This window comes from Eublepharis macularius, chromosome 8 (genome assembly GCF_028583425.1).
Source record: "Eublepharis macularius isolate TG4126 chromosome 8, MPM_Emac_v1.0, whole genome shotgun sequence".
Classification (NCBI taxonomy): domain Eukaryota; kingdom Metazoa; phylum Chordata; class Lepidosauria; order Squamata; family Eublepharidae; genus Eublepharis; species Eublepharis macularius.
The window spans coordinates 81951736-81969158 of record NC_072797.1 but is presented as its reverse complement, the minus strand read 5'-3'; the positions used below and the strand labels follow the sequence as shown (position 1 = coordinate 81969158).

Below are 17423 nucleotides of genomic sequence, written 5' to 3'. Positions count from 1 at the left end.
TTCAAAACAAGTTTTAAGTGTAAGAAAAGTTATAAATGTTCCCATTAAATACAAACATCAGTGGACTGAATATCTAATAAACCCTGCATAGACTGAAGCAGTTTCTCAAGCGGCTCTTTACGTTTCTCATATTTCAACGGAGGTTATTTTAAACCTATTTTAAAGTTAATTTTACCAAGAAATGGGAACAGGAATTTTCTGTTGCAAGGAGACACAAATATGCCATTGGTATTTGCAATTTAAAATTTAGTAATGTTTTTATTCCAGTTTTATTTCTAGTACAGTACATTTCTAGTCCTTTGAAAAATACCCTTGTGTGACCCAGGCTCAACTCTAGATAAACAAGTGATGAAAAAGACCTTCCTTTTCCTTAAATCCTAGAATCTGACAGAGAAGACAACATTTGTGCTAGATGGACCAATAATCCAATTTAAATGCTTCATATATTCAATCTGATGCTGTCCATTTCATTTGATTTGTGGGATTCAAAAGAATATATATAAATGAAGACAATTGTATATATTTTATTGAAGTTATAAAATCATGTGACTCATGTACAATATTTTCTCATAAGGAAAATGTTAGTTGTCTTGTTCACGTTTCACAAAACTGTAAAACAGTATCTTTATAGAGATCTTAAAAAAATAGAACTTCATGACAAAATTAACTTCTAAAAGTATTTTTAACCTGAAAATTTAGTCCAATTCATATTGTTAGGCTTCCCATTTGCAAAACTCTGACACGCACAAGCACTGAGAGATAGGTATGGATTTCTTGTTTAAAACATTTAAAAGCAAATGACATATTAAAACAGTACAGACTCCTTTCATCAGTTGTTATGAGCTCCAGAATGGTGTTTCTCTACACTACATTAAACAGTGCAACAGAGATTCAGTGTAAATCCTTACAGTGTTTAATTGATTCAGTACTTGTGTTCAAGTATGTGTTCATGCACATGACTAGAATTTCTACTTGTTATTTTGTCTGTTGTTCATAAAGTTTATAAATTACAGTAGATCCTTTCCTACAGTATGTTTCTAAGGGCATAGCTATAGATGTCCTAGCAGTACCCAGGCACATCTATATAGAAAATGTATAGTATCTACACCAAGATCCTCAACGCTTTTGAGCTGGTGTGAGCACCTTTTGAATTCTGATACAGCGTGGTGGGCACAACTTCAAAATGGCTGCCACAAGAAATGGAGCCAATCACAAATGTCAGGGAGTGAAGTCACTCATTACTCTAATAGTAACTCTTCAATATTTCAGGAAAAAACTCTATTTAACAAGAAGATGGCCTTTTAAAAACAACATATTGTTAAAAAATATTTTCTTGTATATACACAGCTTATCTTCAGTCATACAGTAAAGATCCTTTTGATGTGATGGCAGCTGCTGCCAAAGCAACAACAACAACAAATCTGCACAGCCAATCATTTCTCCAATAGCCAATCAGAAGCCCTGCTGGGCAAAAGCCCCACCTGACCCCTCTCACTTTCTAAAAATATTAGATGGGCACCAGAAAAGGTGTTGGCGGGTGCCATAGTGCCCATAGGCACTATACTGGGGACGTCTGATCTATAACAACCATGGACAATGATCAAAGCTTCCCAGAAGCTACTCCCATTATTGTGATGTTGGGTAGCTGTGTCTATCCATGTGTTGAAAATGCATGTTGGGTAGCTGTGTCTATCCATAGATGTTCTGGATCACTTTTGACATTTGCCTACAAACACATTCCAGGGAACAACTGAAGCACATTGCATGGTGAAATTCTGAATGTCAGAGGAGGTCCTTAGTAAAACAAAAATTTATTTCCCAATACTTTCTGTTCCGTGTTGTTTGCTTTAACTCACCCCAAAACCTGTTGCAAAAATATCTGAAGTCAATCAGCCACTGTGCACCAAAAATTATAATAAAATATAGTGGACCATTTCCACATACAGCAAAATTATTCACTTAATTTTTTTTAAAAAATCAGGGTAACATGATGGCTTATTATTTGGCACAAGGCAACAGACAGTTTAGCGTACTCGTCCCATAGGTTTCAAGTGATCAGGATCAGCACATCTTACTATACACAGTACTGTACTGACTATTTCTCTTTTGGGGCGAGTGGTGGAGGGGCATATTACCCTACTGAATATAAACATTTAAAATAGTATTTTTAAAAAAATCTGATAATTGTATCCAAAATAATTCATATACAGTTAATTATGGAGACTCTGATGATAAAACAAGCTATTTAACCAAAATAAAGAATGTCTTGGCAAGCAAAATAAATTAATTTGATTAAATTATATGTAATCTGATAATATCTGGTCTGAAGAACCGTGCTTGTGTGTGTGTTTATAAATAATGTGACTGCGATAAGCTGAGAGCTAGCCAGCCTGCCTGCCAGTGGTCAACTCTTTTGTTGCATTTTTTGCGCATAGAAGTCCCTGCAAGTCTCACAGCAACGTTGATACCACCTCATGTCCTGGCAAAGGTTCTTCTCTCGTATTACTCTGCAATATACAGGCCATTGGTCTCCAAGACACTTGAATGTTAAAGCAGCTATAAAGTAACACAAAAGCAAAAGGGTACATTAGTGTGTATATATATTTTGAAGACTCCAATGAGCTACACATTCTCATCCATATGATGGATGCATATCCTAATTTATGAGATAAGCAAAAATTCTGCCCATATACACAACTAAAGCACAGATTTTGGTAGTGAAATATGGACTGAAAGTTAGTCTTAACAACAAGGTTGAAATGAACTGTGGAACATTAGCGATTAGTTAGTTTATAGCGGTTTGAATTTTGATAAGCAGCAATATTTAGGAAAAGATAGACAATGTACTTCTGAAAATCTCGAATTAAATCCTTATATGTGAAAATATATCCCATGCAGTTTAATATACTTATCTCAATGGAAGAAATAATTACCCTTCACTCCCTTTGAACAGGTCAAGACAGTACTCTTGGCAAGCCTTTACAACTTTAGTCTGATATAAAGCTCTTAGCGGACTGGGACCAGCATACCTGTGGAACTGCCTCTCGCCGGAGAGTGCTTAAATCAGCTGATAAACATCTATTGGTGGTCCTTGGCCCCGGGGAGGCTTGATTGGCCTCAACCAGAGCCAGGGCCTTCTTGGTCCTGGCTCCAACTTGGTGGAACTGTCTGTAGTTACTTGGGCCTTCCAAGATCTCTTATTCTTTTGGCAGGCCTGTAAGACAGATGTTCTGCCAGGTATATAGTTGAGATTGGTCTCAGAATCGCAGCGTTGGAAGGGGCCATACAGACCTTCTAGTCCAACTCCCTGCCCAATGCAGGATGAGCCTAAAGCATCTCTGACAAATATTCATCTAGCCTCTTCTTGAAAACTGCCAGTAAAGGGGAGCTCACTACCTCCCTAGGCAGCTGATTCCACCTTTGAACTACTCTGACCGTGAAAATGTTTTTCCTAATATCCAGCCAGTACATTTCTGCATGTAATTTAAGCCCATTGCTTCGTGTCCTATCCTCTGCTGCCAACTGGAACAGCTCCTTGCTCTCCTCCAAATGACAGCCTTTCAAATATTTAAAGAGAGCAATCATGTCCCCCCTCAATCTCCTCTTCTCCAAACTAAACATTCCCAAGGCCCTCAGCCTTTCTTCATAGGGCTCAGTCTCCAGACCCTGATCATTCTTGTCACTCTCTTCTGCACCCTCTCAATTTTGTCCACATCCTTTTTGAAGTGAGGCCTCCAGAACTGCACACAGTACTCCAGGTGTGACCTGACCAGGGCAGTATAGAGAGGGACTATGACTTCCTGTGATCTCAATGCAATGGCCCTTTTGATACAACCCAAGACTCAGTTTGCCTTTTTTGCCACCGCATCACACTTACTGACTGCTCATATTCAGTTTACAGTCCACTCTTACCCCAAGATCTTTCTCATACACTACTACCCAGAAGTGTATCCCCCATCCTGTATTTGTGCTTCACATTTTTGTGGCCCAGATGTAATACTATGTACTTATGCATGTTGAATTGCATCCTGTTCACAACCACCCACTTCTCCAGAGTATTCAGGTCTTGTTGAATTTTACCTCTATCTTCTTGGGTGTTTGTCATTCCTTCCAATTTGGTAACATCAGCAAATTTAATGAGTAGCCCATTTACCCCTCCATCCAGATCACTGATAAAAATATTGAAAAGTACTGGGCCCATAACCAAGCTCTGTGGCACCCCACTGGACACCTCCATCCAATCTGATGAAACACCATTGACCACCACTCTTTGGGTGCGGTCCTCTAACCAGTTCCCTATCCACTGAACTGTCCTATAGTCCAGTCCACAATCTTCCAATTTACCCATTAGAATGTCATGGGGAACCTTATCAAAAGCTTTACTGAAATCCAGGTAAATCGTGTCAACAAGAGTTCCCACGATCCAGTAAGCTCATTACTCGACCAAAGAAGGAAACCAGGTTGGTCTGACAAGATCTGTTGGGGACATAACCATGTTGACTTCCCTGGATCGCTAAACGGTCCTTCAGATGCTTACAGATTGATCCCTTTAAAATCTGCTCTAATATCTTCCTAGCAACAGAGGTCAGACTGACTGGCCTGTAGTTTCCCGGGTCATCTTTCTTCCCTTTCTTAAAGATTGGGATAACATTTGCTCTGCTCCAATCTTGTGGCACATCCCCAGTCCTCCAAGAGGCCTTGAAGATGATGGACTCCGCAAGTTCTCTAGAAAGTTCTTTGAGCACTCTTGGGTGCACATCATCCGGCCCATCGTATCCATCTGTGAGTCTCCCTACTGGAAAGGAGCTGTATAGTCATCTCGCCCCTCCACCTGAGTCATAGTGTGACCAAAATGGCTGTTTCCTCTCCCCTCCCCACTGTGCACCGTTGGCAGGGTGGCTGGTATGGGTTGCTATCTGGGGTACGATAAAATACCGTTTTATGATATTATGTATTTTATGATCATCATGAATGTCAGATAGGCTTTCAGCATATCTGTCATGCATCATATGTATTTTGTCTCAGTGCCTCCAAGTGGGTGCAGAGAGTGCCAGAACTGTGTAAACCTGTTGCTAACTGCTTATCTTCCAGGCAAGGTGTTTTGGTTACGAGTTCCTGCAGATGCCTGGGAATGTGACCTTGGGTCCACTGCAGAGACTGAACCAAGCTCCTCTTCTTCCCCCTCCTTTCTTCCCAGGTGACGCGTGCCCCCAAACTCCTAACTGCCTCTTCTTCCTGCTGCGGGGGAGGAGACATTAACCTATAATTGATCTACCTTTCCCACCTTTGGTAATTCCGGTCAATTCCCTTGTTACAGTATCTTGAAACTGTATTTACTCTAAATAAACATTTTTAACTCATACACTGGAGTGATGCATTAAAGTGTTTGGGAGAAGGACCTGGCAAGACCTGACAATGATGATGTGGTTTTTATTGTGATTGTAAATGAATTTATACCCTCTGCAACTCACCCTGAGCCCACTTGTGGAGAGGGTGGGCTACAAGTCAAATAAGTAAGTAAGTAAGAAAGTAAGTAAGTAAGTAAATAATAATAATGAACATTATTGTTAATTTTGTACTGTAAGTTGTTGGGCTTTTATTAATGTATTTTGAGATGTTTTACAATGCCTCTATAATCAGTATGAATTGATTTAAACTGCTGTGAAAGCACTGTTGTACAGCAGTCTGTAAATTATAATACATATACACATCTTGTAAATAAATTAGTAAAGTAAATGAAGTTCCACAAAGTGTAAACTCCCTGGAGTTTTTCTTTTTAACTCCAGAATACCTCAATAGTCCACAGAGATAGAACATTATGGTATCTATGGGCAACTGTATTAGATTACAAGGATTTGGGGTATAAAGTGAAAATGCACAAATTGAAAGGATTGTAATGGCTTTGGGGGATTTTCTTTGGAAAGCTGAAGGAACATAATGCATGCATATGGCCTATTGTATATGACAAGACAAAAATAAAATGGATCTTTCCTCTAACTTTAATTACACATGGTATTGCTGTTACTTACCTAATCGAGGAGAAGTAATTGTGTTCACATTAATTTTTTCATTGCAGGGCTGCAGGTGGCAGGGCCTGTAAGCTGCAGGCTTTTCAGATGAAAAACACTCGTTGCCGTGTCTTCCTGTGATCTTGTGCATGCACTGGATTACTCGTGACTGCATTCCTTTGCCACAGGTGATGGAACACTGCAAGTAACATTTTAAAAACTGAGTTACAATCTCTTCTTGTCCACAAATCCTTGTTTTACTCAAGCTGGGTATTAATGTATTTTTAAATAAAACTAGTCCGAGTCATTTTATTATTAGGCTTTATTTTTGTTCTTTGTTAAATATCAACGGATAAGATTGGTATGTGGTGGCTAGAAGAGCAGGCATATACTACAATTACCACTATCAGTGAGCTTTCCTTGAGTCCCTGTTTTGATGGCTAGTGTGGCTAAATGAGGTAGAACGGGACATACTAATTTAAGGTTGTGGGTACGGGCTGATATTTTTGGTTGTTCACCTACATAAAAGACTCACTAAGTAATACATTCACACAGGAGGGAGTAGACTGGTTTAGAAATTTTATCCTTGATTTTATTCCTGATTTGCTGTTTTGTTTTTACTCATGGAAAGATTTTTACACATGGAAGTATTAAAAAGTGATGCCTTGCATTTGCAGCCTGAAATGGTACTGTCCGTTCTACCACTTTACAGTTCTGTCACCTGATTCTGCTGAATGTGAAGACCCAGGCCATTTTCACACAGCCACGTGCCCAGAAGATCGTGCAAAACTCATGGCATAAAAGCATCTTCCTAGTGCAATTTCCCGGCACGATCCTGTTTAATGGCGCTTTTTCTGACATCATCGGACCATTAAAGGGGATGATGCTGGGAGATCATGCTAGGAAGATGCTTCATGCTGTGAGTTTGTGCCATCTCCTGGGGTGTGTGTGAAAACAACCCCAGCGTGGAATGTGGAGAAAGAATTTATGCAGAGAAGTACAGTGCCGATATTATTCTAACTACAAAACTCTAGTTGTGGCATTAAAAAAAGGACATCCCTATTAATTTTATAGTTTTATATAGCGATGCACTGTATGTTTGCCTCTAAACATTTTCAGGGCAAAAGCATGCTTTTCAGTGCTGCAGAATACCTATCACGTCAAATCTCCTTAAAAACTTTGTTGCCTTTTTACCTGAAAGGAAGATGAGTTCTTTTCATATATGTCATCAAGAAAATCAGTGGATCATCTTAAATTCACATACAAGTTACAGTAATTAAAAAAAATCATGTATATCACTTTTTAAAAAGATTGTTTTATATTCAAGGTCATCTTCCCTTCAGGTAAATATGGCAACTTGATACAACATGGAGCATCAGACCAACAGGAAAACTATTTAAACATATTCTCACTCCCCTCCCCACGAAGAAATGCCAACAAGAGGGGATTTTTCAGGAGCATAAACAAGACCATTTTGGTCATCTGTAGTTTTATGCATGTCACAAAACATATATTAATAATGAGAAATTCACACTATTTATGTTTATTTGCAAAACTCCCACATGAAATCTTTTCGTTTTTGTCTGTTATTTTTAAGTCCATTAAAAGTAGAAAACTAGCATTTTCCTTAATAAAACACTGATATATAAGAAGAATGCATCCTTGAGTTTTAGGGTTGCCATGTCCCCTTACCCTCCTGGTGGTGGAGGGGAATGACCCAGCACTCACGTTTTGATTGTTGTTTCTGGATGCAAAGCACGCACACGCGCTCCTGGCACAGTACTATGATGTGACTTCTGGGAGTGACATCATCACACAGGATGCAGGAGCGCTCTCATGCTTTGCAGTGTGCCAATTCTTAATAAATCGGCTCCTTTGGGGCCTACACAAAGCAAGGAGCACTCCCACAGCGTGTGCAATCATTGCTCCGTGCTGAGACTGTATCCTAGGAGGCCTGTTCCCACACCTTTCCCTCCTACTTTCCAGGTGAATAGTAACGAGGGGTTGGAGGCTGGGAGTGGAAGATGTCCCACCACCGCCGGAGGACCAGCAACTCTATTAAGATTAGCATCATCAATATAAAATTACGTTTTGCTTGCAATTTCCCCATTCTGCCAAGCAGTTGCAGCTAGGCAATAAAACAAATGGTGGAAAGGGGAGGAGTCCTCATAAAATATTTGTAGGTTCAGAATCACTTGATTTCTCTTCTTCCATTGACCACTTTTTATATACTTCTTGGGCTTTTCACATGGATCTCTAAGAATGCTGGATATTTACTAGCAGTAGTGTATGTGGATATCTGTACATATGAAATGTATATTAGCTTTGTTGCTGCAAAAGGTAAGTCTGATCCAAATTTTGACACACATCTGGGAGATTGCATTGATATAAAACCCAGTTCAATAGCCCTAAAATTAACACACCTCTTTTGTATTCTTGGACATTATCCAGCGATGTTAACTCAAATTTCTGTGAAAGTGAAACTGGATGGATATTTATTTAAAACATTTATACGCCACTTTTCATCCAAAATAGGGTCCCCAAGACAAGGAGCACACTATTCATTATGTGACTTGTTTCTGATCAAATTGATTTAAAAGAATTCATGAATAAAAACAGGTTCAAACAGATTAATTTTTCTAATATGATGTCAAAGAGGGATTTTTTTTTTTTTTGCTGGACCCAAAGTACTGCAGAACTGTTCAACACCAAGTCAAGCAGGACACTTTTGTCAAAGAGTCTACAGAAATTAGTTCTCATTTAAAATACCTGAAAGCATTTTTCAAGATGGGAGATTTCCTGTGAAATCAGTGTCTATATTGCAGAGTTATATATTATGAACCTCTCGTCTGCTTAATTCAACTCACTAAGCTCTTGTCATGGCAGCAAACAATCTTGGCACATACAACTATTACTCAAGGTTCTCTCTTTCCTCTATCTGCCAGAGACATATATTTTAAAGCAAACACAGAATTCGTAGACCAACAGCTGAAGAAGGTGCTGTAATGACCTAGCTACTTCCAGCTGGACTCAGTAAGAATTCCTAAATTAAGGGGAAAATTGTCACTGGCAGACAGCAACAGTTAAACTGTGCACCTCAGCCAAGGTAATAGGAAATCACTGCTGAGCTTGATAAAATCTGCAGTTGGAAGTACAGATCTGTAACGGTCTTAACAACATAGAATTGGATAACTGCTTCCAAGAACAAATGATCGCTCCAGTTGCAATCCACAAATCACCTCTTCCAGAATTATTATACGTAGAACGTAAGGATAAAAATATTGCCTTGCTGGAACACACCAAAGTTCCCCTGAACGCAAACCAGAACACAATCTTTAAAATGCTGCAAGTTACTGGTTTAACAACAAAGTTGACTAAAACCTGACTAAAGTTGACTAAAACATACTCTTTAGTTCATATTTTTGACCTGAATTTTTTTTGTTCCCATGTTACTTAATACAGAGAGGTGGAGATTATACTTATATGCTTTTTAAAGGCAATTACTGTCTGGCAAATGACTCATAAAATAAAGAGGAAATTCTGCCTATACTGGGGAGAGGAATTAACTTATTAATTTATTTCATTTAAAACATTTTACAGCTGTATTTCTACCCAACTTAGGATCCTCAAAGTAATGAACAATCAAAAAGATTAAAACCAGCATTAAAACTGATCACACATATAAAAACATTAAAATAAAACACATATACAGGCATGAGTTCGATTGGTTTGGAGAAGTATTGGAATGATAAAGGAGTTGAGATGCAATAATAAAGAGAGAGAAAATATGAAATATAGCACTGGGAGGCAATTATAGGTTTGAGGTAGAATGATGAGTGTACTCCATGATCTCCTATCTCTTCTTCCAATGGTTTTTTGCCCATAAATTAGTAACTTTAGCTGTTTTTAACAATCTTCATCCTATCACTCCACTCTGTTCTTTTCTGCTGCAACCAGTCTCTGTAGCCTGTCCCTATTATTCCCCTCACTAATGCTCCTTGATGTTTTTCTCCTTACACTCATTTTCTTTCCATTCCACCCCAATCCCACAGTTAGATTTTGTTCTTTTACATCCACTTAAGGCAACCTGCAGATACTGATACCAGCTTTAGTGTTGCCTTCATCCTCCAGAGGACGAGGACTGGAAAGTGGCAGCTTTCTAGCACAGAAGGGCCACACTAAGGGTGTGCACCAAAAAATACATACAGAAGCCCTCTGCAGCAAGGGAATACCTTGTGTTTATGATTCTGATTTGTGGTGTTTCCACACTGGCTGAACCCAGTGTCTGGGTGCTGTGAATAGTTCTATTGGCCTGTGTTGCAGCAGTATCCCTTGCTTCAGTTTGGTTTGGGTGGAATATATGTGATTCTCTGATGTGGTGTTGCTCCCCTTCCTTCACTTTGATTCCGGGGCGGATTCCATTTCCATGTTCAGTTGGGTTCTGCTGATCTTTTTCTGAGATGAGCTCAGCTTGCAATTGGGAGTGTGCCTTGGCCATGGCAGCCTTACCCCAGTGTGTTTTTGCAATGGGAGTCAGCTTTGACTTTTTCCCATAGGAAATAATGGAGTGGCTGGGGGCACTTAGTTCAGGGGCTCATATAATTGGCTCCAGGGTCCAATCTTCCTGAAACTTGGGGAGTCATTAGGTGGAAGTCAGGAGTAAGTCCCCTGAAAATGTGGTCAAGTTTTTAAGAAAAATGCCACCCACAGCCCCTTGGATAGTCCCTGAATATTTTTTCCCACAGGGAATAATTGAGTGTGGGTTGGGGCATCTTCTTTGGGTGGCCCATAAAATTGGCCTTCAGGGCCCAATTTTCATGAAACTTGTTGAGTCTTTAGAAGTCAGTCAGGAGTCAGTTCTCTCCAAACTTGGTGAAGTTTGGTTAAAAAAATTACCATCTCCCCACTTCACTGGAGAGCTTCCAGTGATTTTCCCATAGAAAACAAAGGCTGAATTTTACTGATTTTTTTCTGAAAATTCAGTAAAAATTCAGGATGCTTAGTTTTTGATTCAGAAATTCCAGATTTTATCAAATCAGCTAAAATTCAATATTTTAGTCTGTATTCTCTATTTATAATGTCACTTAAGATACATAATCTATGATATTCTGTTTACAGCTAATGATTTTGTATTACAAATCCAATAACTAAACCAATGAGTTTCCCTTTTACATTTCAGCCAGATAAGAGAAATAATTCATGTCTATTTCTATCTAAATCCACCTACACACGCACTCTCTCTCTATTATACAAATTGCCAAATGGCCTGCTCTATGGATACAAATCCATAGTCTGGAGCCATGACCTGGCAAGAAAGATCTTCCTATGAACCTGAAAAACGCCCTAGGTTTGCAGAAAAAACTAAACAATCAAAGCCCTTTGGGGGTTAAAAACCCGCAAATGATAAAAGGAGTACCTGTTGTTTTAACCAGATGCCCTCTGGGGCTGTTGCTAGACAACCATGACAATTTAGTCAGTATTCCAGGCTTGGTTTCTGTCAGTAAAAAGTGAGGGGGGCAGGGCCCTTTCGAAAGCTGTGTTGGCTTTTGAGGGAAGAATAACAGGGGCCAGGCCCAGAAGCAACCACCAGGAGATTTGATACCACATTACTTACATGACTCATTCCAATAGCAGCAACAACCAACAAAAACGAGTGTACTGTATTGGTTAGTATTTCATAGTAGGATGTGGGAGACCCAAGTTCAAATTGCCACTTTGTTGTCAAAGCTCACTGGGAGACTTTGATCCAGTTACACACTCTCAACCTTACCCACCTCTGGCGGTTGTTCTGAGGATAATATGAAAGCAAGGAGAATGATGTAAGCTTCTTTGGTTCCCCATTGTGGAGAAGGGTAGTATATAAATGAAGTAAATTGATAAATATAGATGGAGGCAGATAAAAGGTAAATTGTTTAGTGGGTGTGAAGGAAAGAAGGACATAGGGAAGGGTGAGCATATGGAGGCTGCCAGAAGGAGGGAAAGAAGAAATAGTGTAGGGAAGGGGATAGAGGGGAAAGTGAAGTAACACCCCTCCCCTCAAAAGTCCTTTCAGGTTCCTCATCATGCAACTGGGCCCAGTTCAGCCAGCTCCATGCACTTGGGCCACAGGGGAGAGGCTGCTGGGGCAGGGGGATGGTGAAGACAGGGGAGAAGACAAAGCTGGGTGAGAAGGAAAAAGGGAAGCAGGAAAAGGGGGTGATGCCTTGGGGGTAGGGCAGGGAAAGTGGGCATGGTATGGGAGGAGAAAATGAGATGCCCCTGCAAGTTCTTGCAGGTCCCCCACATTTCTATCTATAATACACACACACAAAACAGCTTTCTTGTGCCAATACATCCTTGGCTGGCAGATTGGGGCTGCAGTCCAGAGGCCAGCAGAAAAGGTGACACAGACAATAGTAGGGATGCCATTGACCAGCTGGTAGTTTGTAAATTCCTGCTATTCGTTCCACTCTCCCTATTTGGAAAGAACAGGAGTGGGAGCAAAAACGGTTGCCGTCATAGAGACACTCTATGAATTTCCCCTCCTAGTCTCTATGGTAGAAGACCACAGAAGACCACATCATCTTGCTGCTCCCCTTGCCCAGTCATATTGTAGTAGTTGGGCTGGCTTCAATTGGCTCCTTTGCGCTTCTCTGCTCTAGTTGGTTGGGAGCTCCAAACAAGGCTTGCCAGCAGCAATCACAGCACACAGCCCCGCCCCCATGCAACCCTTGACACCTTCCTTCTTGTGACTTACCCACCCCAATCAGGTGGAGGGAAAGTAAAAGTAAGAGTGAGAGCTATTGCCAATGGGTAAGTCCAATGGCAAAGGGCTGGAGCACCTTCTGGGAAATCCCCACCCCTGGCCCTGCCCAGATTGTTTCCTGATGATAGGGGCCTTGGGTGGGGGTGGGGCAGAAGATGGAGGCTTTTCTGCCTTGACCAGGCTTCCTGATACCTGGTTAGGAGTTGTGACTGGGCACAGGCATGATTTGCACACGAGTGTTCCTTGTCCTCAATGTAAGGCTTGTAGTTAGTAGTTAGCTCAGCCCCATTGTCTGGCCCTCATGAGCTAGGTGCTTGGAGGACCATTTGGTAGCTGTATGGAGGTCCTGTTTGCCCCGCTTGGGGTGGGGGCAGCAAGCATTTGCTGCTGCATGCTGCCTGGGGCTTTGTCAGGGCTCTTCCATGTAGGCCCCTGGAAATCTGTAGCAGCCAAGACTAGGATATCAGCTGCGGGAATCCCTGGACAATGCTTCAAAGTTTGCTCACTGCTTTCTGACATCTATGTGCTTCTAATTTTGAGACAATGCGGCTGTTCCTACCTAGAATTTTAGGCTGACTTTTGGAAAATAAAGTATAAACCTTATGGATTCTAGATCTATCATCAACTTAATATATGATAAACCCTCATGTTCAGGAGCAGTACTCATTTGAATAGTAGATGTTGGGGACCACCAAAAGTTGAAAGTCAGCATTTCTATGCTTTCAACCAGAATAGGGTCTACAAGGTAAAGAACATGATGAGTACCAGCTCTAATTTTTATTATTTTATTTTTATTTATTATTGTTATTATTTACTTTAAAGATTATATGTATAATAATTACCTGGCTTGAACACACATAGACACCCACACACATATTCATGCACATGTGTGCATGCATGCATGTGCGTACACACACACACACAGAGGAGTAAAGGCATAAGAAAATGCATCTGTTTTCTTTCTTTTTGTAGGGAGGGTCAACATGTCACTCTCTTTCTTATTGAGATGGGATGCTATTTAAGCCTCAGCGATCCTTTAGTACTGAAAGCTTTGTTTTCAGAGTTCTTCACTCTAATGGTCCTCTCTAGACCACACTGTCTGTTTAATGACTCCCCAAGAGGTTATCAGTTGTTAGGACCCATTTAGCTCCTGTGTTCAGTGTTATCCTTTGATATCAGTCTCAGGTATTTGACACACACAAAACTTATAGTACTGTGAAGCAGTTAGACTTCCAAAAGGAATGTGCACTCATAAAATGCACAAAGCAGGATAACAATGGTTAGCTCCTCTTCTACAAATTAGCCAGCAGCTTATCATTTTCCTGTAAAAGTTACTCATTTAGTCCTCCTAAACTGTTTTTCTAAGGCTATACTAAAAACATATCCCCATGGAAGTAAGTCCTACTGACATCAGTTGGACTTGCATGTGATCAGGCTACAAGAGTTACAATAATCTGATATATTTCTGTGTTTGATTTGTATGTTGATGTTCAGTTAACTGGAATCATATTCCTTTAGCTTCTTATTACCTTTAGGTCGTACATGAGAGTTTGGCTAATGATCAAATAGTAATAACTGCATTTAGTCCTTGAAAACTTTTCACAAAGCTGTATTGGAAATTTAACCTGTCCACTATTTAACCTTGCTAGTTCCCCTATATTTTCACCTATTGCCTCCTGTCATTATTGCAGCTGTCATTTTAAATTTTATGCACAAGCATCTACATGAAGATATATTAAAATAGCTATTCTATGTACACAGACACGGAAGTACAATTTATTGAAAATATCAAGGGGATGCACCACATAACGACGGGGGCAACACAAGTTCCAAATGCATTGATGGCTTCAAACTTCTCAGTTCTAACCCCTATGTGCAATCATCTCTTTATCAAACATTATTCATAAGCTTCATGATGGTATTTGTCCTTTCCATTCAGCTCACATTATTATGCTTTTAAAAATGTGTTTATCTATGTAAAATATTTCTATGCAGCCATTCCACCCAATTCAGGGTTCCCAGGTGATGATCACTAAAACATTTGAGACATTAAAAAGGTTTTAAAGTACAAACATTGATAAAATATTTAAAACAAAACATAATATAAACACAAAAATATAAACACAAAAACATATAAACAGATAGGAAGCTTCATATGAGTTGATGAAGAAATGCCAAACAAAATAAAAAGTCTTCACATTCTAGTGGAAGACGATAGAGGGTGATAGAACTCTCTGAACACAATACTCTAGGTGAGGTCTAACCAGAGCAGAGCAGAATGATGCCATCATTTTGTGTGATCTGGATACTATACTTCTGCTGATACAGCCCAAAATCGCATTTGCTTTTTTAGCTACCACATCACACTGCTGACTCATGTAAAGTGTATGATCTCCTAAGACCCCAAGATCCTTTTTACACATACTACTGCCAAGACAAGTCTCCCCCATCCTATAATTATACATTTGATTTTTCCTGCTTAAATGCAGAACTTTACATTTATCTCTGTTGAAATTCATTTTATTTGTTTTAGCCCAATTTTCCAGCCTGGCAAGATTGACCTGTATCCTGACTAGAGATGGGCACGAACAGCAATACGAACCAAAAAAAGCCACGAACAGCCCAATCTGCTGTTCGCGAACAAGCTGTTCATGAGGCCTCGTTGCAAGCCTCGTTCATTGCTGTTCGTCAAGCCAGACAGTTTGGCATCTGCAATCAATTCCCTTGGCAACTTAGGCAGGGATTGTCTGAACTCTGTCTGAACTCCTGCTGTTGCCCTGGAAACCCCAATCTAAGCCCGATTTAGCTTGATAGGCAGGTCTTCGTTTCAAGTGTGGAGCTCCAAATTTGTTACAAGGGAGCAAAGAGCAGGGGGGAGGGGGGATTCCAGCTCTGACTCTGCAGACAGTGGAGAGGGAGAGAGACAGTTGCTGTTGGCATTTTGATAGAGAGAGTGCATTGGAGCTTGAATTTTAGCTTGATAGGCAAGTTTGGTTTTTTTCCTGTTCATGCCCATCTCTAATCCTGACTCTGTCTTCTACTATATTTGCTATCCCTCCCAATTTAGTATCATTTGCAAATTTAGTAAATATTCCCTCTATTCCTTCATCCAAATTATTTATAAAAATGTTGAACAGGTCCCAGGACTGATCCCCGAGGCACTCCACTTTTCACTCTTCCCTAAGAGGATAAGGAACTGTTAACAAGCATTCTTTGGGTGTGATCTGTCAACCAGTTACAGATTCATCTAACAGTAATAGGATCCAAACCACATATTACCAACTTGTCAACAAGGATATTATGTGGAACCTTATCAAAAGCCTTACTAAAATCAAGATAAACTATGTCTACAGCATTCCCCTGATCCGGTAAAGTAGTGACTTGTTCAAAGAGATAAGGTTAGTCTGATATGACTTGTTCTTGAGAAACCGATGCTGGCTCTTAGTAATCACAGCCATCCTTTCTAAATGCTCAAGGACTGATTGTTTGATGATTTGTTCTAAAACTTTTCCAGGTATAGATGTCAAGTTGGTAGTTACCTGGATCCTCCTTTTCCCCCTCCTTGATGGGGACAACATTTGTCCACCTCCAATCTTCTGGCACCTTGCCTGTTCTCTAAGAATTCTCAAAAATTATGGACAGAGGCTCAGAAATTACATCCGCAAGTTCTTTTAGTACCCTTGAGTGCGATTCATCTGGCCCTGAGGATTTTGTTTCATTTAAAGAAAGTGTTTATGTACAACCCCTATGCTGATTCTAGGCTGTAACTCCCTCCCCCCATCATGTGTTTTGTTATTACCATGTTGAGCACCATTTCTTTCACTGAAGACTGAGTAAAAGTAGGAATTGAGCAGTTCTGCCCTCTCTTCATCACCTGTTACAATTTCACTTTCTTGTTCCTGCAATGGGCCTACCATGTCCTTGCTTGCTTTCTTACATTGAACATAAGCAAACCCTTTTTTGTTCTTTTTAACATCTCTTGCTAGTCTAAGCAGCTCATACTGAGCTTTAGCTTTTCTAATACTTTTCCTACAAGCATTGGTTATTTGTTTATATTCATCCTTCGTTATAAGACCCTCCTTCCATTTCCTAAATGAGTCTTTTTTATTTCTCAACTCATGAGAAAGCTGTTTATGAAGCCACCTTGGCTTCTTTAGGCACCTCCTATTTTTCCTTCTCATAGGAATTGTTTGTGATTGTACCTTCAATATTTCACCTTTAAGAAACTTCCACCCCTCTTGAACTCTCTTCTCCTTAAGTATTTCTGACCATGGGATTCTGTCCAGCATAACTTTCAGTTTGTTAAATTTTGCTTTCCTGAAGTCCAACCTATATGTCTGACTACATACAGCTTTTCCCTTCCCTAAGACTGTAAATTCAAAAATTGCATGGTCACTGCTACCCAGGGCACCCATGTTTTTTAAAGAGCACAAGGCTCTTACAAGATTCCAGTTTTGTTTAAAATTGAGATTGCAGATTACAGGGGTAACTTTAGTTTGTCTCTGGTTTTCTGATTTTTAGCGCACATTCTATTTCTTGTCTTTTCATAAAGGGTTATATCCGAAGAAGTATGAGCAAAAGGAAAATAGTTACTAGATGTTTCATAAATGCTCAAAGTTCACTCTGTGATAACACAGGTAGATTCTATAACATTCTTTTGGTTCAGTTTT

At 39.9% G+C, this 17423-nt stretch overlaps 1 protein-coding gene across 1 annotated transcript in view; it reads right to left on the bottom strand.

The window, feature by feature from the left end:
* Positions 1–504: 504 nt before the first annotated feature.
* The window catches only part of ADAMTS19 (ADAM metallopeptidase with thrombospondin type 1 motif 19), a 177015-nt gene continuing 160096 nt past the window's right edge, over positions 505–17423 (bottom strand). The window contains exons 22-23 of the mRNA XM_054987442.1: positions 6030–6207; positions 505–2556 (exon numbers count right to left, since the gene is read on the bottom strand). Coding sequence (XP_054843417.1) covers positions 2405–2556; positions 6030–6207 — 330 coding nt within the window. The 3' untranslated portion in view covers positions 505–2404. The remainder of the gene's footprint in view (positions 2557–6029; positions 6208–17423) is intronic.